Source organism: Rhinopithecus bieti, unplaced genomic scaffold, assembly GCF_001698545.2.
Source record: "Rhinopithecus bieti isolate Rb0 unplaced genomic scaffold, ASM169854v2 scaffold_3062, whole genome shotgun sequence".
Taxonomy (NCBI): Eukaryota; Metazoa; Chordata; class Mammalia; order Primates; family Cercopithecidae; genus Rhinopithecus; species Rhinopithecus bieti.
The window spans coordinates 3,159,893-3,184,802 of NW_016804432.1; the positions used below are offsets into that span (position 1 = coordinate 3,159,893).

The 24,910-nt window shown below is 39.6% G+C and overlaps 1 protein-coding gene and 1 long non-coding RNA gene across 3 annotated transcripts in view; one reads left to right on the top strand and one right to left on the bottom strand.

The window, feature by feature from the left end:
* The window catches only part of PDE11A (phosphodiesterase 11A), a 466,948-nt gene that overhangs the window by 388,829 nt on the left and 53,209 nt on the right, over positions 1 to 24,910 (top strand). For both annotated transcript variants that reach the window (XM_017868289.1, XM_017868290.1), the window contains 3 exons: positions 1,112 to 1,202; positions 4,892 to 4,992; positions 21,402 to 21,479. In XM_017868289.1, coding sequence (XP_017723778.1) covers positions 1,112 to 1,202; positions 4,892 to 4,992; positions 21,402 to 21,479 — 270 coding nt within the window. The remainder of the gene's footprint in view (positions 1 to 1,111; positions 1,203 to 4,891; positions 4,993 to 21,401; positions 21,480 to 24,910) is intronic.
* On the bottom strand, positions 338 to 13,219 carry LOC108527130 (uncharacterized). The gene is made up of 3 exons (XR_001884700.1): positions 13,179 to 13,219; positions 3,763 to 3,905; positions 338 to 610 (listed from the first exon to the last, which is right to left on the bottom strand). It is a non-coding gene; the product is annotated as an uncharacterized LOC108527130 (long non-coding RNA).

A 24,910-nucleotide genomic window follows, 5' to 3' on the forward strand; every position in this document is an offset into this window, starting at 1 on the left:
TTTTTCTTTTTTTCTTTTTTTTTTTGAGATGGAGTCTCGCTCTGTTCCCCAGGCTGGAGTGCAATGGGATGATCGCAGCTCACTGCAACCTCTGCTTCCCAGTTTCGAGCACTTCTCCTGCCTCAGACTCCCAAGTAATGAACACTTTGCAGAACTGATATTGTTAAGGAATGGGTTGTTCTACATAAATGAAATTTACAGATAACTCAAAGTAATCCCTTTAAGTATCAATGAGTATTTTATTAATTTAAAATGGAAATAGTCATGTGTTTTAATTATTGATTAATACTTAATATAGACTACAATCTACTACATGCTGGGAACTGTAATAGGCATTTTCAAATATTTTATTGTTCTCATAAATAACAGGTTAGGTAGGTAATATAATCTTAGAGAGAAAGAAACTGACTCTTAAAAAGGCCAAGTAACCGTCTGAAGCTACTACTTGGAGGAAGAGCTGAGATTTCACTCCAAATCCAGATAACTTTTTGGAGTTCCACACTGAGATATCATAGCGTGACTGCGGACTGGGAGGCCATAGTAGAAGGCTGTCAGCCTTTCACGTAGAGTAGATAAAATGCACTCTGCAGAATATTCACAAGGTCTTCTCCTACGGAAGGTCAAATATGCTTTGTATAAGACAGTTGTTCTGAACACTCAGAAGTCACAGAAGGTTTAGTTCATGAAGCGTTCCCTGATCCCCAGAGCCAGAAATTATGTCTTTTTTTCCTCAGAACATCCATAGCACTTTGATTGGACCTGGAGCACATTTCTACACTGATTAGTATTTGCATTGTTTTATGTGCATTATTTTTACTTATTATCTCATCTCATCTTTCTTACTAGTCTGTAAATTTCTTAGGGACAGAGACTGTGTCAAATTCATCGAATATCATTTGCAGCATCTAGCCTGATACATAGAAAGTTCTATGTATTAGGAAGTTTCTTTCACAGATGATTTCTTTCATAGATGAATGAACTACAAAAGCAGTTACCCGAGAATGTGTCTGCTCATGGTCCTTCGCCAAAAGCAAGAAAAGCAGTTTGATCCAAAAGCTGGTGTGGGGAACCATTGATAGGCCCTGCTCACTCACCCTCTGTCCTCTTTCAGGAGCGGTTCCGCCCTGGCCCAACTCTATGGAACCTCTGCTACCTTGGAGCATCACCATTTCAACCACGCTGTGATGATCCTTCAAAGTGAGGTACAGACCTGATGTTCTGCTTCTTTCCTTAACGGAAACCAAACAACTCTTTGTTTCCTCCCTCTCTTTTTTTGTGGTGCCACAGGTAGATACAAAGAAGTGGGAAAATCATTTCTAAGTCAACTTAATGGGCCTTAGTGGCTTTTTCTGTTCTTTTAGATGCCTGAGCAGGACCTTGCAGAGTCTTCCTGAGCTGATTCACTTGGATTTCATTATTGGTTAGGAGGCTTTTCAGATTCACTTAGCAGGGTAACAGATACAGACTGCTTGTCACCAGAGCATGACCTGACCTTCCTCAAAGAATACAGAGCACTAAGGAGACAACTTGATCCAAATAGTGAGCAGCCCAACATTCCCATTTGGTGAAACGCTCAGTCATTTTAAGAGATGGTAGAAGCAAAAACAGGGGGAGAAAGTTACATTTTATTAGCACAGTTGAGAAACTATACAACTTAAAAGAACTTAAAATTGCTGGTGGGACCAGTTAGGAAGTGAGAACTGCAGCTAAACTTAAGACCCAGGGCTAATGCCATATGCCTGATTTTGCTTCATGTGGCAATGCAGGAGTTAGAAGTAGTTGGAAATTTATACTTTTAGCCCTCTGCAGAGAAAAACAGAAACCACTAACTGACTCTGGCTGCGGCATCTGAGTTTTAAATTGCCAGGAAAGGATCTGTTTAATTTTCTGCAAGCGTACAGACTTTTTTTTTTTTTTTTTTTTTTTTTTGAGGCCAGGAAGGGATCATCTGTTCCCCATTATTTGTCAGTTCTCTAGCTGTGCCATTAATTATTATTATTATCATCATTAAGGCCCTGCTTCGCTGGAATGGCATCATTAAATATGGAGGTTTTTTCCTCCAGCGTATCTTGAGAAAGCATGTCTTTTGCAATATCATGGAGGCCTTCGACCCCATAAAGGAGAGTCGGCAGTCCGGAACCTGAATGCAGGCTGCAAAAGGGAAAACCTGCTAGAAATGATATGTTTTCAGTTGGGAATGAAACACCAAGAGTTAGGCTCTCAGTAACTGGCAGAAGCCAGCATCCTGGCCTCTGTGGCTATGGAATTGTCCTCCAAAAGCAGTGCCTTAGCTGAGAACTATGGAAGAACTTTGGTTCAAACTATCTTTTCTGTACTGGTAAAGGTGGTGAGTATACACCTCTGACAAACCACCACCTTTGTAATAACAAGTATTATAAACAGGATATCAGGTTTTCTCAGGGAAACAAACCCCACTCACTCAGAATTTGTGTTCATGCAAACAAAACACATTGGCCGTCCTTCACCCTGGGGCTCCCTATGAAGAACAGAGACTATCAGTGACGGAACCATGCACTGTCCCAGCACTGCCTCCAGTCCCCTGTGGTCCTGCCCATCGGAAAGGCAGAAATGCAGGTGCTATTATTGTTCCACTTTCCAAATGAGCTCTGGTGCAGAGAAGTTAGATGGCTTGAGGAAGTTTGCCCAGAACTTTCTTCCTCCACATCTGTATGTCTTTCCATTAACACCACACTCACCACCTCCCTAAACAAAGAATAGACGCAGTATTTCAGGGAGACTCAAATCTACTTCAGGGACCAAAACGTTAAGACACTGTAGAAGACTAATTTGCATATAAACAATATACTGATTGCAAATTAACTTTTTAAAAAAATTAAAGCTGATCTGGCTAGCACTGTCACTCTTAGCTATAAATGGCATTAGTGATTATATATCCTTCAAAGTACAGTCACATGCAACATGTTTTGGTCAACAAGAGACCACATTGGTATGACAGGGGTCCCATGAAATTATAATACAGTATTTTTACTGTACCTTTTCATGTTTAAATAGGTTTAGATATACAAATACCAACCATTGTGTTACAGTTGCCCACAGTATTACAGGCAGTAACATGACATATGGGTGTATAGCCTAGGAGCAACAGGCTATTGCATACGGCCTGGGTATGGAGTAGGCTGTACCATCTAGTTTTGTGTAAGTGCACTCTATGGTGTTCACACAATGAGGCAGTCACCTAACAATGTATTTCTTGGAATGTACCCCACTGTTATGTGATGCATGATTGTAATAAAATGCACATCCTCATAAAATAATCCACATCCTCAAATTCAGACCAGATTTCTCCATATCTCAATGTTAACTTTTACTGTAACTTGCTCTGAAAGGCTGTGTTTCTTTGGGAGATTCTGGGTGTGTGACTGGACCCATGTGACTGCTTTTCCATAGCTTCCTACCAATTTTTCCCTGGCCCCAGAACACTTGCCTGTGATTGACCATTGGGAATGCACAGGCAAAAAAACCTGGGCAGAATTATGGTGCAGCATTCCTTTTGTTATTTGTCTTCTTCTTAATGACTGAATTAAGGATCTGAAGAGCTCATTTGAAAATTATTATTAATATTGGACCTGGTCCCAGGTAGAACCAATATACTCTAGTCTTTAAGGAGTGGCAGGTTCACCCAATGAAATAAATTAACTCGGGGAAACAGATTATCATCTGGTGCCTGGTAAGAGATAATTTACTAATTGATATCCCAGTTCCCTGAAATAATTAATTTACCTCTCATTGGAGAGTGGTTCATTCTCGGGCAGTTATTCCACCACTTTCCTTCTCCAGCATCTTCTGGCTCTCAACACGAGATTTAAAACTGGTCCAGTTCCCAGGCCATATGCTCATGAGTTCATATTTCACACTAAGAAAACCTGAAAATGAAAAGTCCTGACTTTAAAACAAACTAAGTGAATTGTTGGTCTGTACGGGTTTTTCACTTTACTAAAGACAAATGTTTTAGCCTAAGTGTAGCTAACACAAATGTTGATGAAAACAAGGGTACCTGTCAAAGGTATGAAGATAAAGATGTCATCCCAACTTTACTTAGGTAAATGTCATTTTAGAGTCCCACTGTGCCAAGAACAATGTCTTATACATCCTAGCTATTCAGTAATTATTCATATTGACCATCCTGAATTTAGCCTGCCACACACTTCATCAAAGTGCACCTTAATGGTGGGAGGCAGGGTTCCTCTGCTTCAGCAGCAGTGATATGTTGGGCCAGGTAAATCTTTGTTGTGGGGGTCTCCTGTGCATCATGGATGTGTAGCAGCATCCCTGGCCACTACTGCTAGATGCCAGTGGCACTCCAGCCAGTGTGACAATCAGAAGTATCACTAGACCTTGCTGAAGTTCCCCATTGTCGAAATCGCCCCCAGTGGAGAACCACTGTTCTAATGGCTTTTTATTTTTCTTAAACTCATTTGTTGCCATAGCACATGTTCCCAAAATGCCAGCCTAAACCTTTACTGGTAGTGAAAATGGCATTTATTTTAGGGGGAGAAATGTTTCCAAATGTTTCACAAACTCCTTCTCTAAGTAATTCCATAGGAAATGGGTAGTCAGATGGAATTGTGGCCACAACATATTCACAGTAAGATAAGTTCCAACAATTTCAGATTTTCCCTTTGAGACTAAGTACATAACAAAGTGTCCCTTGTTAGACTTTCTCAAAAATGACTGTGCATTCTGGCTAAGCTATGTTTGCCGGGAATCTGTTTATATTTATGCAAAATTTCACTTTGCTTTTTAAAAAGTGATTTTTTAATGTTCCCAGACTTTTTTTAATAGAGGAAAAACATGTAATCAATAACCACAGACTTAATGTCCTTTGTGACTTCTTACTTTCTCATTACAGGGTCACAATATCTTTGCTAACCTGTCCTCCAAGGAATATAGTGACCTTATGCAGCTTTTGAAGCAGTCAATATTGGCAACAGACCTCACGCTGTACTTTGAGTAGGTATTGGCATTTGATCTGTTTGACCAATGGATATCTAAAGTTCCATCCGGTAATTAATCTCCAGTTCTACACTAGAGGTTACCTGGTTATTCTAGCATTGATAGCAATGTGTAAATGAGCTAAATTTTTTGTTGTTGTTTCTCTCTCATATAAATGAAGTCCATTAAAGTGGTGTATATAAGCCAAGAGAATCAAGGAAGGCTATATTCACAAGATTTCTATTTTTCTTCTGTTTTATGAGCCTTGTTTGACACACAACTCTGAAACTAAGTGATGGCCATTTTTATCTTAGATATAACTAATATTGCTATTTAGGACTGTTAATTTCTGGTCAGCTGTATAATGGCATTGATAATGAAGATGAAAAATATTCAGTGACGGAAAATTAACTAGCAATCCAACAGTTCATTCCTTGATTCTTTTCTATCTCTTTCTTAGAAGAGCTTTCTCACCTTTTCACCAAAGTTCGGGCCTTTCTCTGAGCTGGAAATTGCACCCTCCCATTTTCAGTGGGACCTGCTTTAACAGGTGCCACCTCTTTTAGCAGCCTGGAAATGTCTTCCACCACTCATTTGCACTGTTTTCTCTTATCTTAAAGACTAAACCATGTCACTCCCTTAAAAAAATTATTTCATTTGACCCCTTGGAGATCTTTAATTGCTTTTCTATTTACCTTTCTTTTACTGTCTACCTTTTTAAATAAACAGAGCACATTTAGTACCTCTATTTTCCTAACAACCATTTACACCATGAAGAGCAGAGTCCATCTCCGCACTCTATCAAAATTGTACTCTCAGAGGTCACCAAAGACATTTCTCTCCTCAAATTCAATGGCCTGTACTCATTTCTGATAGTTACCATCTGCTTTGAGATATCTGAAGGTTTAATGGGTTATTATCAATTTCTACTCTCCTTGCTTCCCCAATCTCCAGCTGCCTTTCTCTCTTCTTTTCTAGATCCTTGGCAGGTTTCTTTTCTCCTTGCTCCTGTGAATGAGCTCTTGGACCATGTTCTTCTTTCTCTACTCAGATCACTCTCCTGGCCTCATTTCTATGTTACCTCTATTTATGTTATGACCTGTGTGTAGAAGACTCTGAAATTCTTCGCTGTAACCCTCCCTCACACCGTAGACCTGTATCTCCAACTTCCATCTCAAAAACCTTCAGTGTCCTCATTGCTTTCAAAGTAAGTTCTAAACTTGGTTTGACTTTCAAGACCCTCTATAATCTGCCCCCAACCTTTTTTCATTCTTACCTTCCACTTCTCCCCTACATGACTGGTCTACGTCAACCAGACTAGTCTACGCAGCACCCTTTGGAACACCATATGTAACGTTCCCTGTGCCCTCACTGTATCACCATTTCCACATGGAATCCTGTTCCTCCACTCCCCATCTTCCTGACTGACCATACTTTAGGATCGCTCTCTTCTATCACTTCTTCTAGGAAGTCTTGTGTCACTCGCTTTGAAATGACTCCCTTTGAAAAGCACTGTGGCATTGCATCAGTTAGAATTAGGTTCAATTGTAAGGGATGTTCAAAGCTTAAGACACTAAAAGCTCAAAGAGATTGCTAGGAAGTCACTCTATAGAATGCTCAGTACCCAGTAAGTCCTCTGCTAACACAGCCAGGTCACTCCCTTTATTCTACCTTTAGAAGGCCAGAAATTTATCCTCTGGAGAAATAAAATGAAGAGCTCTGAACTGAGGAGAAGTACAGGGTGGGAATGAGATACAGTGCTCAGAAGAAGGGATTAAGTTAAATGGAACCAGTCTCTGGATTGAAAACCTATAGTCCATAGCCAAGCACTTAGAAGCTAGGAGTCTATAAGCCACACACCCAGGGTTGTTAGATTTAGCAAGCAGAAGTACAGAAAGTCCAGTTACATTTAAATTTCAGATAAACAATAAATCGCTTTTTAGAATAGATAGATGTCCCATGAAACATCTGGGACATATTTATACTAAAAATTATTTTTTGTATATTTCAGAATAGCTACAAGAGAGGACTTGAAATGTTCCTAACAAATAGAAATGATAAATATTCAAGGTGACGGATATCCTAAATACCCTGACTTGATCATGGCACATTCTGTGCATGTAACAAAATGCCATATGTACCCAGTAAATACACATAAATATTATGTATCGATACAAAATTTTAAAAATAATTATTTTTTATCTGAAACTCAAGTTATTTTATCTAGCAACTGTACCCCTCCCCACAACACACAGCTCCTATTTAGCTTTTTAATGCCTTACTATTACACGCGGAAAAGCAAGAATCACAGAACATTTCATTAGCATCCGATATGAAAGACAGAGGCCAAAACAAACAGAAAAAAAAATGAAATTCAGAGAAAACAGGGAGAGGAAGAAAACAAAAAAAGCTAAAAACTGGTGTTGGTATTGTCAGAGAGCTAAGATATTGCATCCATGAAACAAGAACAGGATGCTTTTTAAAAATAACAATAGGAGCAACTATGAAAAAGAAAGCACTTACGAAAATTAAGAACATGGTAGCCAAAATGAAAAAATGAAATGAAAGCACTAGGAACACAGGTCAAGGACAAAAGCCAGCAAAGTGGAAAACACTGCTATATTTCATTATATCTATTTTAGTACTATTTGATTTGTTAACTATGTTCATGTATTACTTTGATAAATATAACTTTTAATTAGTTTAAAATATATACTTAAAAATTAAAATCCCAGCTCTGCCACTAATTAGCTGTGTGTCACCAGATAAATTATTTATTTCTCTGAGCCTTTCTTTCAAGTATAAAATAGAGATAACAGTACCTATGTCATGTCTTAGAAATGGTGACATCTACAACCTCATTTGCTTTATAACCTATTTATTTTTCATGTTTTGTGGCCCTTTGGTTGACTTAAATGTCATGATCTTTCATCTGTTTTCTGGATTAATGCTCCTTGATTTGGGATTTATGGAAAGTCTGTATCCTTTTAATGTTTTATTGCCTGTCCCTGACACTTGCAGGATCTTGTGTTATTTTTCTCAAAGTAGAAGCATTCTCCCAAGCCATGTTTCCAAGTAACTTCTAAAGAGAGAGAAAAAAACCCTCAACACTCAGAGCCCATTTATCAAGCCCTGTTAGGGATTTGACGAATCACTGAGTGACCGCTGGCATGCAGTCAACGAAGTTGGTTGCAACTCGTTTTCTCATTACTCTGTTCTTATCTTAATGCTGCAGCCCCTGCTAATGTTTGCTGACTCCCAGAGAAGCTGGCTTGTTCTCTTTTCGTCAGCGTTATTGTTTTTTGAGGTTCTAAATAGCTGCCCATTCTCTAATCTAGACTTTCAGAGGATTGATTCACTTGGCTGTCTAAAGGCATTCAAATATTGCCATATTTTTAGTCAGAACAATTCCTAGGGTTATAATGAGGGGGAAAGCAGCTACTACAAACTGTCACCCAGAAGTTTTTATTTAATAAATGTGCAATTGTGGAATCCGAAGGATCATAGAAATGATGCAATCCAATTCATCTCCTTTTTTGCTGATCAGGCACAGAGGTCCAAATGGTTAAATAGCATAGCTTAGGTCACATAACTCATTACTGGTAAAACTGGAACCCACACTTCCTCTTTCAGGGCTTTTTCTTCAATCACCATGGTCCCCTCTCTAATGGAAGAATCAAGAAAGAATTGTCATTTTAATTGGGGATATATTATGTGATAATGTTGACCCTTTCCAGGTGTTCTGTAATCAGTTTAAACACCAGCTTGGGGTCCCCGTGTCCTCTCCCAAAGCAAAGTTGGAGATAAAGGCTTGCATTCACGTAGTTTAGTTTTGGAAATGACACCAAGAATAAGAGTGAGGGGCTGGGAGAGTGAAATGGGGAAGGAGGGAAGCCAGTGAAAGGAAGGCCACATTTCTTTGTTGTTCACCACTATGGTCAACCAGTCTTGATCCTGCAGGGACCATTTGAAAAGTCTCATACTTTGCACTTCAAAATTATCCACCACCCACCATCCTCATCAATGAAATGTCGATCTGTGGGATGTTAACTCTCATGTACTTCCAGGTTGTGTGTGCCTGATGACTGGGCATTCCTGCAGCCATCTCATCCCCGGTCCCACACATGAAGCCAGAGCAGTGCCAGGACAGAAAGTATGTGATCCGCAGGACCGCTGAGGCACTGCGTGTAGCAGCAATGGCAGGAGAGGGGTGGGTGGGCCAAGAGGATATGAGGCCCCCCATACAACTAGTTTCTGGAAGTCTGGATTATTGTTGGTTCTTCTGCCCTGACTACTCAACTCAAAATTCATAATACAGTTGAAGAAACCAAAAAAGAAGCTCACTGCTTTCCTCTCCTAGAGGGAGAAAGTCACTCTAGGAAAGGGCCAGGCTGGGCAGGGTAGAGCCCTGCCTTTTGGAGACGAGTTTCTGACTCATTCCTGGAGGCAAGATTTCTTGCCATGCTCTAAAAGGAAAAAAATATATAAGATTCACGGAAATGTGGAAAGGCTCTTAAAACATCCACAAAAACTTATGACTTTAATTCCTAAAGACCTTGTGTGTCCTTGGGAGTGTGTGTCATTCAAATGGCATGTGAAAGCAGAATTCACAAGATTAAAATACAAAAACAAACAAAATCCTTAATGTGAATTTCTGAGTTTCACAACCTGAGCCTGGGGTTAATGATTCATTCTGATTTTCCAACTCACTGAAAACGCTTTCCAGTTACTGCTGAGTGACTTTCTGAAACCGATTTCTGTGCCTGTTTCTGAGTCCCTGCAGTGAATAAGGCTTTGATAGTTAAGTAGTAATTTCACCAGCTTTGAGAGTCGGATCTCTCTTTGCCTCAGTTTCCTTGTCAGCAACAGGGGTATAGGTATATCATCCATTCTAATCTCCTAGGATCCTTGTGGCAGTGAAAAGAGATTAATTTTATGAAAGAGCTTTGACAATGTAAAGTACCTTATAAAAAAAGGAATCACTCAGCCAGAAAACTTAATAAAATATGCACCATAAAAGATGATGCTTGTTGGAGTGGGCAGAGAGATCTAAAATTACAAATGTTATAACTTCAAAGGGATGGTACAAATGTCCCGTACTATTTATCTGCATGTATATCTACAAAGATGACCTATGTACCTTCCACTATTAATAATAAAAACAACAACTAATATTTTTTGAGTGCTTACTTAGGACCTTTATATATACGTTATGCCATTCAACAGTGAAAGCAGTCCTATTAAAATAGGTACTATTATTAATGTCAACCTAAAAGAAAGAAGCTGTGGCAAAATTAATATAAGTAGGGAGTTTATTTGGGCCAAGATTGAGGACTGCAAGCCAGGAGCATGGATTCAAGTTGCCCTGAATATACAGTCCAGTTAGCAGCAGCTACAAGTGGATTTTCAAAAGGAAAGAAAAGACAATTCCTGCATTGTTTACCAAGAATTTACATTAATATAACATAAGCTATTGATTGGCTTTGTTACATTGTCTCTTGTATCACAAATTCTAGGAACATGAAGATAGTGGGTGAGGCAGCTAGTCAGAAACAAAATGACTTTCAACAGTGGCCCCCAAGCATGGGTTAGGGGAGTGGGGAGCGTGACTGAAGTCCCATACTCATGACTCTCTGGGCCTGCAAGGAGCTCAGACTGCTCTGAGCTGTTTTTTCTTTTCGCATTAACCCCACACTACACATGAGGAAAGTGAGGTTTGGAGTGATTCAGTAAATTGCTCACAATATTAAATAGTACATCTGGAATTTGAACCAAGTAGTTAGACTCCAAAATGTTCTTAGTTACTCTGCAGTTATATAATAGTCCGAGAGTACTCAAGGGGAAACTGGGGCCAATCCAGGAAATATTTGGGCATTAGAAACATCAGAAATTTGAGGCTGTAAATGTCTAAAGCTAGTTCCAAACACACTTCATGTCAGCATGCTAAGTGTTAGCAATTCAACTAATGCCAGGCCCCACCACTGGGAGTGCAGGGTGGGTGTGGAGGCTCCAGGTCAGTGGTGTGCAGTACTCAATCTGGTGGGGCTAAGACTGCAATTAGAGGCTTCTTGTGTGCAGTTGAGCTAAGCTGGTGCACCAGGGGTTGAAAATTCTTTAGCTTTAATACAGTCACAGGGGTTGTTGCTATTGGGTAGCAATAAACAGTTTAGCATTGATCCTCAACAGGCTGTGATTACATAACACTATATCTCATCCTCTAGGTGCCTGCTCCATGCCCAGCACCATTCTAGGCATTACAGTATCTTCCTGTATCAGCACTGAAATGGAAGCTCCATGAACGCAGACACCTTACTCTTCAGCTCACTCTTGGAACCCACAAAACCTGACACACTGCCTGACATAATGAGTTCTCAAAATAACTTTTTGATACTGAATTATCATATCAATGTGCAAAGTAGATATTATTAGCCCCATCTGATAAATAGGGAAAACTGGGCTTAAAGAGGTTGAGTAATTTGTCCAAAGTCACTAAGTTGTCTGTGATCAGTTCTCCATGACACAAAGCCTCAGACCATGATTTAAGCCAATAATTTTCCAATAATTCAGATATTATAAATCCACTTGGGTGCTCGATGCTTTTAAGATTGGTTTCCTAAAGTAATCAGACTTATCTTCTAATTGAAAATTTGCCACTTCTCTTTGCGATTGTGGTTTGACTGAACTGACTGCTAGGGCCCTGTGGTCTCTAATCTTCCGCCATTTTCAACATCTAGAGCAATTATGGAAAATGCCCAGTCTGATGGTTTCTTTGTATTTGTCTTTCCAGAGGGATGCAGTGAATAGCATTTCTCAAAAGCATCTAATGATGACAGAAAAATGCACTAAACTATTTTAAATTGTTCAATGTGATAGTTTGGCCATTCTTTTAAAAATTAGATTAATATCTAGACAATTCATTTTAAAAAATTACAGTGGGAACTCAACAAATGTTTCTACTGCTAGGCAGACATTCATTCATCATTCAACAAATATTTATTAAAAGCCAACTGTGTTCAGTGTTCTCAACTTCCACAGTTGCCTGCAGTCAACCAACCCCATATTGGAAAGGATGAAAGCAAACTGATAGTAATAAGGTGTTAATAACTGGTAGAACTTAAGCCATTACTCTATCCCAAACATTATTATATTTTAACAGAGCCTGATGACTTAACTAATTAAAATTATATATTATTATAACATTAGGACAGCAGCCTCTGTAGTAGGTTGATGCAGGAAGTATTTTGGTATTTCTTGACATATTTCAAGGCATTTTTCCATATACTCATTCCATATCCCCATCCACATGATATCACAACTGACTAAAAAATGAGAAATGTATCCAACTAGCACTTCTTAATGGTTTCTCTGTGCCAGGCACTGTGCTAATTGCTGGGAATGTACAAGCAGATAGGACATGGCTCTTACCTTCAGGCACTCAGAGCCCAGTGGTGAAGAGAGAGGGCAGCAACACCCAGCAGCGAAGGGCTGTGTCAAAGTGAATGCAGGAGCAGCTGGAGTGCGCCCCGTCAAGTCATGGCTTACACAGTTTCTTTGCCTGGTGATTGTGGTTTGACTGAACTGACTGCTAGGGCCCTGTGGTCTCTAATCTTCCGCCATTTTCAACATCTAGAGTAATCCTTATCTTTCTACTTCCTGCATTTTGCCAGTTTTATTTGCGCCATCAACAACAGCACAGCATCAAATAGGTCATTTCACTCAGGTTCTTGGTGGGCCCTTGTATTATCAGTGCTAGTCTAAAGCAGGGAGAAAATTCACTTCAAAATTAAATAGAACACTTTTTTCTTTAGTCGTAATAACTGGAGTTAACATCTGTATATTAATTTTCTATTCTCCTCCAATATTTGTATGCAAAAAAAAGTCCAGAAATCTCTCTAGAATCTGCATGTAACAATTAATTGCAGATGTATGATTTGCCTGTTGAGCAAGCTGTAAGAAGACCAAAAGCACCAACTAACCCCATCCACACATCTGCACACCCTGCAACCCCTGCTTGACAACTCTGGAGTTAAAATTGAGGAGAGTTACGGGCCGGGCACAGTGGCTCATGCCTGTAATCCCAGCACTTTGGGAGAACAAGGCAGGTAGATCACCTGAGGTCAGGAGTTCAAGACCAGCCTGACCAACATGGAAAAACCCCCATCTCTACTAAAAATACAAAATTAGTTGGGCGTGGTGGTGCATACCTGTAATTCCAGCTACTCGGCAGGCTGAGGCAGGAGAATCTCTTGAACCTGGGAGGCGGAGGTTGTGGTGAGCCGAGATTTCGCCATTGCACTTCAGCCTAGGCAACAAGAGTGAAACTCTGTCTTAAAAAAAAAAAAAGAAAGAAAGAAAGAAACTGAGGAGAGTTATAGTGATGATTTGCCACCTCAGCAGTAACACCTGAAGTTTATGGACTTTTAGTAGATTCGAAGGAGTTAGATGAATAGATAGATAAAAAATATGTATACATAAGTACATGTATAGATACATAAATTTGCAAAAAAATCCATGATTAAAATGTACACAGAAATGGTGATTTCTCATTTTACAAATAAAAGATGCCTTGCAGATAAATTACAAACCAGAAAGATTTTCAATGTGGTGATGGGTGACTGGTAACCAATCTTTAGAATTATTTTTGAAAGTAATTTTAGCAGTTCTGTTCAAATGATGCTTTTTTAAAGACTGCTATTTTCTGAGTGGAACATATGTCAGGAGAGCAGGATAAAAGCCTAATAAAAACATATCTGATTATAAATGAGATTTTCCAGTAAGTTGCTTTCACTAGCTGAGGTACTTACCACTGTCCTTGAAAACCAAGGTTCCCCATGATCTGTGTGAGAAGTTAATGATACAGTTCCTCATGACAAAGAAGTCTGGATCCAGCGAGTGTTGTATAATTTTGTGGATTTTCAAATATTCTTTTTAGCAGTCTCATGCTTCTAAAAATGCCCCTGTTTCTAACAGTTTCACATATGTTCATGCTGTTTACTCTGTTTAATCTATATACACATATACATTTAGATTCTAACACTTTCACATATGTTCATGCTGTTTACTATGTTTAATCTATATACACATATATACTTAGATGCTAACAGAACAGCTGTATGGGCAAACTTGTTCCCAAAAGCACAGTGAATTTCACCTTGTTACTTTGTAATGATTATTACTAGGGAGAAGGTCAGAAATACATCACCTGGAGCTGTGAACCACCAACCTGGTCCAGGCCATCTGCAGTTGTTCTTTGGAGCACCCCCTTATTGATGATGGAAAGAGCCCTGTCTATGTCTGCCTTGATACTTGTTATTGCCTTGGTACAGCAGCCTGTGATGCTGTTACATCACATGAGGGCTGCTGGCCCCACTGTCCATACACTTACAACATGAAAAGCTATCTGGCCCAAAGGTTTATGCTACACATAGTTTACAAAGATTATCTCAGAGGGCAGAACTGGGAGGCTGGAGACTTGTAATCTACCTAGATCTTCCTGTAACTGCCCTGGAATCCTGGACAAGTCACTTCACCTTCCTTCACCTTGAGTTTCCTCACCTATAAAATGAGAGAATTAATACGAGATTTTTCTCAGAAGTTCCAAACAGCCCTACCAGTCTAAAACTATAATGAAAACTCAAGCATAGAAAATAAGTCATTCTATGACCCAGCACTTTTACATATACATGTACATATTCATATGCATAGAGAGAGAGAGAACTCACACAAATTCACAAGGAAACATGTATGTAATAGCAAGAAATATTGGAAATAATATAAATTTTCATCATCCAGGAAATGGGTAAATAAACAGTGGTATAATAATAGATGGAAATAGCATACATCAGTGTGAAGGAATGGCCTAGAATTATATATAACAACATGGGTGACTCTTACAAGCATTGAATGGAAAAAGCAAGTTGCCAGAGAATGCATACACTGTGATGACATTATTTGTATAAACTTTTAAAACATGTAGAGCAATATTATATATAATTTGTCTAGTAAAATTATAAGGATATATGTGATGATGCTTTATACAAAATTTAGAAAATGGTCATTGTATGGTGGGTGGGAAGAAGACAGAAGCAACAGTTGGGAGGTGCACAGGGCCTCAACAGCACTGACAGGGCTTTATTTCTAGGCAGGGAGGTAGATGGAGACTCTATGTGTGTCCATTGTGTAATTTTTATACCTTTTACATTTATTAAACATGCACAATAAATTTATTACATGATCTTGCCGTATCATCACTTCAAAATCCTTTTTGTAGCCTTGTGAAAATGATTAACTCTATCTCCTGATCTTTCAAGAAGGATTTTTTTCAGGAACTTTAAAAAAATTTAAATGTGACCAGGCGTGATGGCTCATGCCTGTAATCCCAGCACTCTAGGAGGCCAAGGTGGGTGGATCGCCTGAGGTCAGGAGTTCGAGACCAGCCTGGCCAACATAGCGAAACCCCATCTCTACTAAAAATTAAAAAAAATTAGCTCGGTATGGTGGTGGCCACCTGTAATCCCAACTACTTGGGAGGCTGAGGCAGGAGAATCGCTTGAACCCAGGAGGCAGAGGTTGCGGTGAGCCAAGATCACACCATTACATTCCAGCGTGGGCAACAAGAGCAAAACTCCATCTCCAAAAAAAAAAAAAAAAAAAAAATTTAAATGTACTTTGATTTAAACTTTAAAATATCTCTTTGGCTATTTAATATGTGACTAAATGCATTACCAGATGTGTTATACATGGTTCCACCAGTGACTAGACTTTTCTTTTCTTTTTTTTTGAAACAGAGTCTCACTCTCTTGCCCAGGCTGGAGTGCAGTACCATGATCACAGCTCACTGCAGCCTTGACTTCTCAGGCCCAATTCATCCTCCCACCTCAGTCTCCCTAGTAGCTGAGACTACAGGCGCGTGCCACCAAACATGGCTAATTTTCGTATTTTTTGTAGAGATGGAATCCCACCTTGTTTCTAAGGCTTATTAAACAGAGTATATAGATTGAACAGAGTAAAGAGCAAACTACTGGGATCAAGCAATCCTCCTACCTTGGCCCTCCAAAGTGCTGGGATTACAGGCATGAGCCACTATGCCTGGCCTCTCATGTTTTTCTTGACAAAAGTATACAAGTATACAATCAGTTCCTCATGATTCCTATTATCCAGAAAGATTCCTATTATCTCCTAAGAACATAATCAAACCTTGGGACAACAGAGTAAATAGAACCTATCATGAAGCAGCCATCCTTTTGTCTGTGAAGGAAGAATCAAATTAGTATGCTACGTTTTGATATATCTGACAAAAAGACTCCTCTCACTGTCCCCGAGGAATAGTGGATGTTTCCTTTTGTCCTAGCATTGCTAATGTGATGTGAAGTCTATGACTGATTTTGATTCTGTTAAGACTTTCACACCAGCAACTCTAGCTGTTAAAATTTCTGTCATTGGGGAATTTATTCTCGTGATGCTGTTTGATTGTCATATCACAGATTTGTATTTTTTAAAGAAAGGAATTTGGGCCGGGCACGATGACTCACACCTGGAATCCCATCACTTTGGGAAGCTGAGGTGGGCAGATGACCTGAGGTTGGAAGTTCGAGACCAGCCTGACCAACATGGAGAAACCCCATCTCTACTAAAAATACAAAATTAGCCAGGCCTGGTGGTGTATGCCTGTAATCCCAGCTACTCGGGAGGCTGAGGCAGGAGAATCGCTTGAACCTGGGAGGCAGATCGCGCCTCAGAACCAGTGAGCCAAGATCACGACACTGCACTCCAGCCTGGGCAACAAGAGCGAAACTCCATCTCAAAAAAAAAGAAAGAAAGGAATTTGTTTTCTGCAATGAGTTAGGCACCCAGGGAACATGTTTTCACTCTGCATCAAAGATGTTATGTTCCCTATAGTGCACACACTGTGGGCAGATACAACAATAGTCAGTGGAAGGGAGTCAGATATTGGATGGAAATGGTGTTCTTACTTCCTACAGCTTGTTATGTTGCCCATTTGGTTCAAGTTAGAATCTACTCTGCAAGAATCTGACAGGGCTTTTCTTGAATAGATTTTGTGTTGTTTACTTACTTCAATCTCTCCAAATGGCAACTGGAAGCCCCTAGAAAAATTAGGATCTAGGTGAAACCAGTGTTTAAAGAGTTTGTTTGTTTAATGATTAGCTTTCTGAGATAATCATTCTCATTCTTTCATCAATTCAACAAATATTTATTGAGCTTCTATTACATGTCGGGCATTGTTGTAGGTATTGAGGGGCAGAAGTGAACAAAAGTGGGCCAAGCCTTTGTCCTCATGAAGCTTGCATTCTAGCAATTTCTTGGAATAACTCATAGAATTGAAATGGCCACCCAGGAGCATGTGATGACAAGGATGATGGCTGACAAGCTTTCAGGAAGTCTTTCACAATCCTCCAGGATCCTCCCAGCCAAGCGAAGTGCCTTCCTCTGTGCTCCAAGGACACCCTGAATGTATCTTAGCTGCTTGGGACAGCTGTTATTTTAACCTGTTGTGTTTGTATCCCAGCTCTGCCACTCACCATCTGTGAAACCTTGAGCCAGGTACTCACCCTTCTGAGCTTAATCACAGTAACGAGTCCTTACTGATAACCTAATTTTTCCAGGCAATCTGCTAAAGTGTTTTACATAAATCATTTCATATGGTCCTCCCACCAACCCTACAATGTAGATCCCATTACTATAACTCTTTTACTAATAAGAAAACGGAGGCCCAGCAAGGTTAAGTAACCTACTCAAGATCAGTCATGTGAGTAGTGAGTGCCAGACCCCAGCAAGTCTGCCAGGAACACAGTAAAGACCCAGTGAATATCATCCTCATCAGGGCTGGAACTAGGGTGAAGCAAGTGAGGTGAGTGGTTCAAGTGCAAGTTCAGATCTTGTCTTTATTTGGAATTTTGTTGTTGTGTTCATTATGGATTTTTTGCATTTATTTTTATTTTGTTAAATATCGCATTAAAATATTTATCTTGATAAGTAAGTTTTTTGGCACCCACTTCAGTTTTGTGCCCCAAGCGAGTGCCTCTCTCAGCTCACTCTAGTCCCAGTATTATTATTCTCATTAATATTACATTTAAAGAGGGAATTATCTATTTATTTGTTGGTAGCCCTGGCTAAACTCAGAGACATTTGAAAGTAACCCCCAATTATCTTGTGACCGTAAAGCCTAATAAAGACTTGGTACAGAGTAGATGTTCAATAAATACTTGTTGGACTTCATAATAATTTGAAAAAAAGATGAATTTCTATGTAGTGAGAGGAGAAAACTGGGCAAACTGTTAGATCTCCATTAGTCCAGTTAGTCCACTGTGTATTATTGTTGGCAGTAATAGTATTAATATTGTTTACAAATTAACCATAGCTTCAGGTATTGAGGATCTAACAGGGCCAAATGTTTAGTGCACCTTATCTCAATTTCTCATTACAAAGCTGGAAACTGAGGCTCAGCAATGTGAAGTCACTCACCCAAGATCACACAGCTAATAAGATACAGTCAGCATTAAGCCCAGGTCAGTGCAGGTCCAAACCTGGGCTCTTTGCACTCCACCACTTCCCTTTCTATTTCACTTCACAGTCAGTGATGGTAATGTTGTAGAAAAAACTGGGTTCTTGTCACACGACCAGGAAAGATTAGGCAAGCAGACACTTTGAAGAGTGAGAGGTTATGGAATTTATTGGGCAAAAGGAAAAGACTCTCAGCAAAGCAAAAAGGTTCCTGTTAACAGGCCCCCATCTCACAGATTGAATCCCAGGTTCCCACGTGGGAACAGAAGGGGCCAGGCTCCTCCCTACTGCAAACAGCACAAACTTCCTGAGGCCTTACCCATCCTCCCAGTGCACAGGCCAGTTGGAGATTGTCCAGGGAGCCCTTTTTACTTGGCTGTCTCAGTAATATGAAAAAGGCATGACCATTGGTCATGAAGAATGGAATGGGTCAAGTGAAGAAGATAAGAAAGTTATATGAAGAAAAGAAATGTATACACTTGCCCACCCAAAGCAGAAGGCGTTCCTGAGCCCTTCTATGTAATTGGGCTATGCCATCTCGCCAGCTGCTGTAAGGTTGTCTTGGAGATTCTTCCATGCTGTATGTAGTATGGCCTAGTATGGCCTTGACCTGCATCATCTTGAAAGGATAGATCCAGGACCTGTCTTTGTGTCTCTAATACAGAAGTGAGCTATACATTTGTCTTCCTGACCTGTCTCCTTCCAAGTAATTTTAGTAGTTAGTCTGACCCATTGGCAAGAAATCCACACAGTTGGTCAGTTGGTGATGAGCACCCCAGACCAGACACAGTGGAGCCAGTTGTTCTCAACCTCTTGTCCTTTGTCCCCCAGTACAGCAGGTCAGCACTAAGTTTCTGAGATCCTAGTCTGATTTCTACCATAAATTATATGTCATGGTGGTATTTTCCGAAGTGTAGTTTTTGAAACATCAGTACTATGTGGAATTTTGGGGTGAAATGAGGTTAAACAGGCTTTTCTACCTCCATATTTCTCAGAGACTTCAAAGGTTAATATGGATGGGGTCTCCAAGAGAGGTATATTAAGGGCAGCATTTCTCAAACCTCCTTGGCCAGGAACGTCTTCACATGGAGCACCTCTTAAGACTAGCATTTTGAGAGATGCACTTTGGGAAATGGTGTGTTAGGATCTTTTAAATATTCTCTCATTAGCAAGTGCCAAGAGGATGAAAACTTGGGAAGTGATTCTTAAATCAAAATGGTGATGTCCTCTTTTTTTCCTTTTCTCACTAAAAATGAAAATCATCTAACTAAAATATTCTTTTCTTGTCTTTTCCATATCTATACATCTCCAAATGAATTTCCATGGCTGTATGTGTGAGTTATAAACCAAAAAGTGTCTGTGACAGGTCTCAATCAATTTAGAAGTTTATTTTGCCAAGGTTAAGGACATACCCGTGACATAGACTCAGGAAGTCCTGAGAACATATGCCCAAGGTGGTTGGACTACAGCTTGGTTTTATATGTTTTAGGAAGACATAAGACATCAATCAGTACATGTATGATGTATGTTGGTTCAGTCAGGAAAGGCAGAACAACTTTTAGGAGGGAGTGGCTTCCAGGTCATAGGTGGATTCAAAGATTTCCTGATGGGCAGTTAGTTGAAAGGGTTTATCTAAAGACCTGCTATCAACAGAAGGGAGTGTCTGGGTTAAGATAAGGGGTTGTGGAGACAAATGTTTTTGTTATGCAGATGAAGCCTCCTGTAGCAGCCTTCAAAGAGAATAAATTGTAAATGTTTCTTATCAGACTTTAAAAGGTGCTCTTACTTAATTCTCTTCTAGATTAGGAAAAAGACCTGGAAAGGGAAGGGGATTCTCTACAGAATGTAGATTTTCTCCACAAGAGACAGCTCTGTAAGGCCATTTCAAAATATGTCAAATAAATCTATTCTGGGATAAAATACTTTGATTTCTTTTATGGCCTGTTATCTGTCATGTTGGTATCTTATTGCTATAAAGAGTCTGCTTTGTCAGTCTTAAGGTCTCTGTTTTAATGTTAATGCTGGTCAGCTGTATCTGAATTGCAAAAGGGAGGAAGGAATAATGAGGCATGTCCAACTCCCACTTCCCATCATGGCCTGAACTAGAGTTTCAGGTTAATTTAGGAATGCCCGTGGCCAAGAGGAGAAGTCCATTTATTTGGTTGGGGGCTTAGAATTTTATTTTCGGTTTACAGTGTCAAGCACTTAAAATGTTCAGACACTATGCTACATGCTTTCCACATGTCATTCATTTAATCCTCACAGTAACTCTGAGTTAGTAACCAAAACCCCCATGTTAGAGATTAGGAAATTGAGACTTAGAGGGTTTAATTAACTTTCCAAAGTTGTGCAGCAAGTGAGTTGCTGAGCGAGTGTTTAAACATGGTTACAGACTTCATAGTCTATGCGTTTAAGCACTGAAATGGTGAAATAGTTATTTTCTAACCTGGAAAAAAATATATTTATCTTGAATTTACTACCAGGGAGTTTATCTTATCTTGGATCATCATACAGCTCAATTCTTTGTTGGATGATAAAAGAACATTCTAGAGTTGTTCCCACTTTTTATTTGTCCTTGCCTCCCTTCTCTGACTTTCAGTAAGTGTCACAAGGGCTTCAGAGCACATAATCCTAAATGCCGCACCACATTGTTTTCTGTTTTATGGCTCTATAATCTCCTCTGTTGTAAATACATTCAGAAATGATTGTGGCTTTTCCTTGAAGCCTCAACATTTTTTAGAAAGTGATTTATTCTGATAGTGCTTTAGCCTCATGATTTCAAATATTAAGTTACTCGGTTCAGGTGGTCTTATGTTTTTCCCATAAATGTATTTATGTCACCCCACAGACTGGGAAATCTCATTCCAGTTTTTTTTTCTTTCTTTCTTCATTTGATTTTCCTGCAGGAGGAGAACTGAATTCTTTGAACTTGTCAGTAAAGGAGAATACGATTGGAACATCAAAAACCACCGTGATGTATTTCGGTAAGAAAAAGCTCTTGTTTATGTGTTTCTTCATTATTTGGACATTTAGCCATGCTTTTCTGACAGTGCTAAGAGCATAGAAGTGATTTTTAAAGTAACAAATCTTAGCTTACATTCAAAATATTCAGAGATCAGTTGGATAACTAGAGAAATTATTGAGAATGTCTTTTCATCTTATAATGTATTATATTTTTGTCTCTTCTCCAAAAAATCTGCCATCAAATTTAGAAAATGAAGTTCAAATTAGTTCAGTTTTGGCAAGCCACGATTTCTTCTGTTTTCTGGAGAAGCTGGGGTGCAAGTTGGGTGGAGAAGGGATTTTTGTACCCTAGAAATCAGAGTTACATAGCACAAAGGAAGTGGGGAGTAACTTTTGCTTTTCTTTAGAGACAATAGGCATTGCGGATAGAAAACCAATCAGAACAATATTGGAGGTGGAGATAAGAAGGCTGTTTTAGCCTTTGCCTGGGACATCTTCCAAGTTGTTTAGAAAGGACAGTAGCAACACACTATGTTTATGGGGCAGAATTTAACCTCTCTTGCAGCCACTCCAGAGACTGGGCACCATCCCTCTTTCTCTCATACCCCATTCTTCCACTCTCTCCACCTCACCCACCCCAGACCTCCTGCTGTCTTATTCCTGTTCTAACATTGCTAAGTTTTGCTGAGAGAGCTTGTGAGGCCAGGGTTAGGGCACACTGGGTCTGCTCCACAACCAGGCAACTACTGGATTACCCCAAGCGGAAACCTTGACATAGTCCTGCCATATCTGCTATATAAAATCTCTGGCACCATCTTCTGAACACAGGCCACTGCCTGCCCCACCCTCTGTAGCTGTCCTCATATCACCTTCCTGCAGCCCTCTCCTCAGAGGGCTCTAGTTTTTTTCCTCTATACTTTAACATTCCTCTGTATTATCTTTACAGACCTTTTTCTTCATTTTTCATCTTCAAGACCAGCCCCTCCACTGGTGCCCTAATTCTATTTCCTCCACCTCCCCACCCTCCACCCCCTACCGCAACCTGGCTCTATCAATCATGCTCCTTTGGCTTCCATTTTCAAAATCTATTTTATTCATCATGACATTTCTAGACCTAAAAACACACTTCTGCCTCCCCAGTCAAAAAGTCATCCCTACAGGCTGCCTTTTCTCCAGGTCCCATCATAGTTTTCTCCTTCCCTTCACTCCCACACTTCACTCCACACTTCCTAATTTCTTGCAAGGCAATTTCTTTCTTTTGTATAATTTTAATTCCATAAGTAATTATATGAATATATATTTTCTGTAACAAATCAAAACACTGCTAATAAGCCCCAGATCTCCTTTGAGCTCAACCCCCAGTTCCCATACTGGTTGCACAGCTGTATTTTGTTATTAGTGTATTGTGTTTTTCCAGACCATTTCCAAAGCACTTACATACATATGTACCCTTAGGAAAAATACTGTTTAGTGTGTATTTTGATTGTCTATTTTAACATAAATTGTATATTTATATACCAATGTGAACCTGGTTTTCCACTCTACTACATGGTTTGGAATTCTTAACATGTTTTTACCTCATCATCTTTTATCATTGCACAGTATTCCAAAATACAGATATAACACAGAATATTTACCCATTCGTTACTGAGGAATTAAGTCTGTACTATGTGATTTCTGCTTCTGTTGAATCACAGTCACCTTCCAAGTATTAAATGCTGCAATCTTTGTTTTCTTCAGCTTCCTGATCTCTTTATAGCCCCTAATTGAGTTGGCCTCTCTTTTCTTAAAACCCTCTCCAGCCTTGGATTCTGCAATGCTATATATGCTTCTGGATTCTCTTTCTTTCTGACTCTTTCCTTCTTAGTCTTTTCTTTTTTTTTTTTTTTTTTTTTTTGAGACGGAGTCTTGCTCTGTCGCCCGGGGCTGGAGTGCAGTGGCCGGATCTCAGCTCACTGCAAGCTCCGCCTTCCGGGTTTACGCCATTCTCCTGCCTCAGCCTCCCGAGTAGCTGGGACTACAGACGCCCGCCACCTCGCCCGGCTAGCTTTTTGTATTTTTTTTAGTAGAGACGGGGTTTCACCGTGTTAGCCAGGATGGTCTCGATCTCCTGACCTCGTGATCCGCCCGTCTCGGCCTCCCAAAGTGCTGGGATTACAGGCTTCAGCCACCACGCCCGGCCCTTAGTCTTTTTCTAGCCCTAAACAGAACTGTCCCCCAGGGATGTATTTTTTATTCTCTTCTCTTTTTCCTCAGCATCCTTCTAGTGTCACTACTATCTCTTCTCAAATGACTCCCAGCCCTTTTCTTGGGCTTAGCCTCTCTTCTGAGCTCTTTTCCTGAAATGCCAGTTCTCATTCAGTTTCTCTACTAGATATTTTCCTACAGAGATTTTCAAACTTTTTTGACAAGGAACCCCGTGTGGAAGAAATATCTTATTTGGAAGCATGGTACATAAAATGGAGGTGCTCCGGGTTCTCCCCTCTCCCCTCATCTGCCCTCCCTCCCCCATTTCATGGTTACGCTCTGACCACCTTGCACCAAGGGTGGTGCTCTAAGGGAGCACCATCTGTAGAGAATTTTAAAATAGTAATAAAACCAACTAAAAGTCAGTCTGCTTTTTATTATCACCATGTGTCAGCAATTCTAAATAGTCAATGGTGAGATATACCTCCTAAGAAATGTCTTTTGTTGGTTTAAATTTGAAACAATTGCTGAGGTTACTGTTAAGATAAAAAATAATTGATATGAAAGCTTCAAATCAGCACATTTATTATTTATCCTTTATTTGCACACGTAACGTAAGTTAATTCTAAGAATGCCCAGGCATACAGCTGGCTCCTGACGTAGGTGGATGCAGCTACATACTTTCAATAGTAAGTTCCTAATTGTTCAGAACCTCTCAAACTCTCTGGCTGTCGTTTGTGTTTCCAACCTTGCAGAACTATATTCCTGCTTTTAAAGACTATATTCAGAATAAACAATGATAGCACAGTGATGGTAAATATGAAGACACATAACTTGAGATACTTTCATTCTGTCATTTTATGTGATCATTCATGGGTTTTATTCATGTTTAAAATTTAAAACAGTGAAAGGAAGTGCAAACTGCAAAGTGTCGTATTTTTGTTTGGCAAGTACAAATTTCGGTCTGTACACAAAATCTTTTTACTCAATTTGAATACATCTTTAACATTAAAATTTGTTCATTTTAAACTGTTTTACAACTACAGAACAAATCAAGAAGATAATGATTGTCACAAGATGATTATTGAAATAATTTTGGCATATAGAGGAGAGGTATGTTAACTCACTGTAAATTGAACTAGAATTATAGGGACCTCAGTCTAAAACAGTTGGTAGAAACTCTCTCCCTGGTCTCTTACTCTCAAAAAGATCTTTCACTTCTTGAAGAGCCTTAATCTAAAAAAAATAAGATAGAACTGCTCAT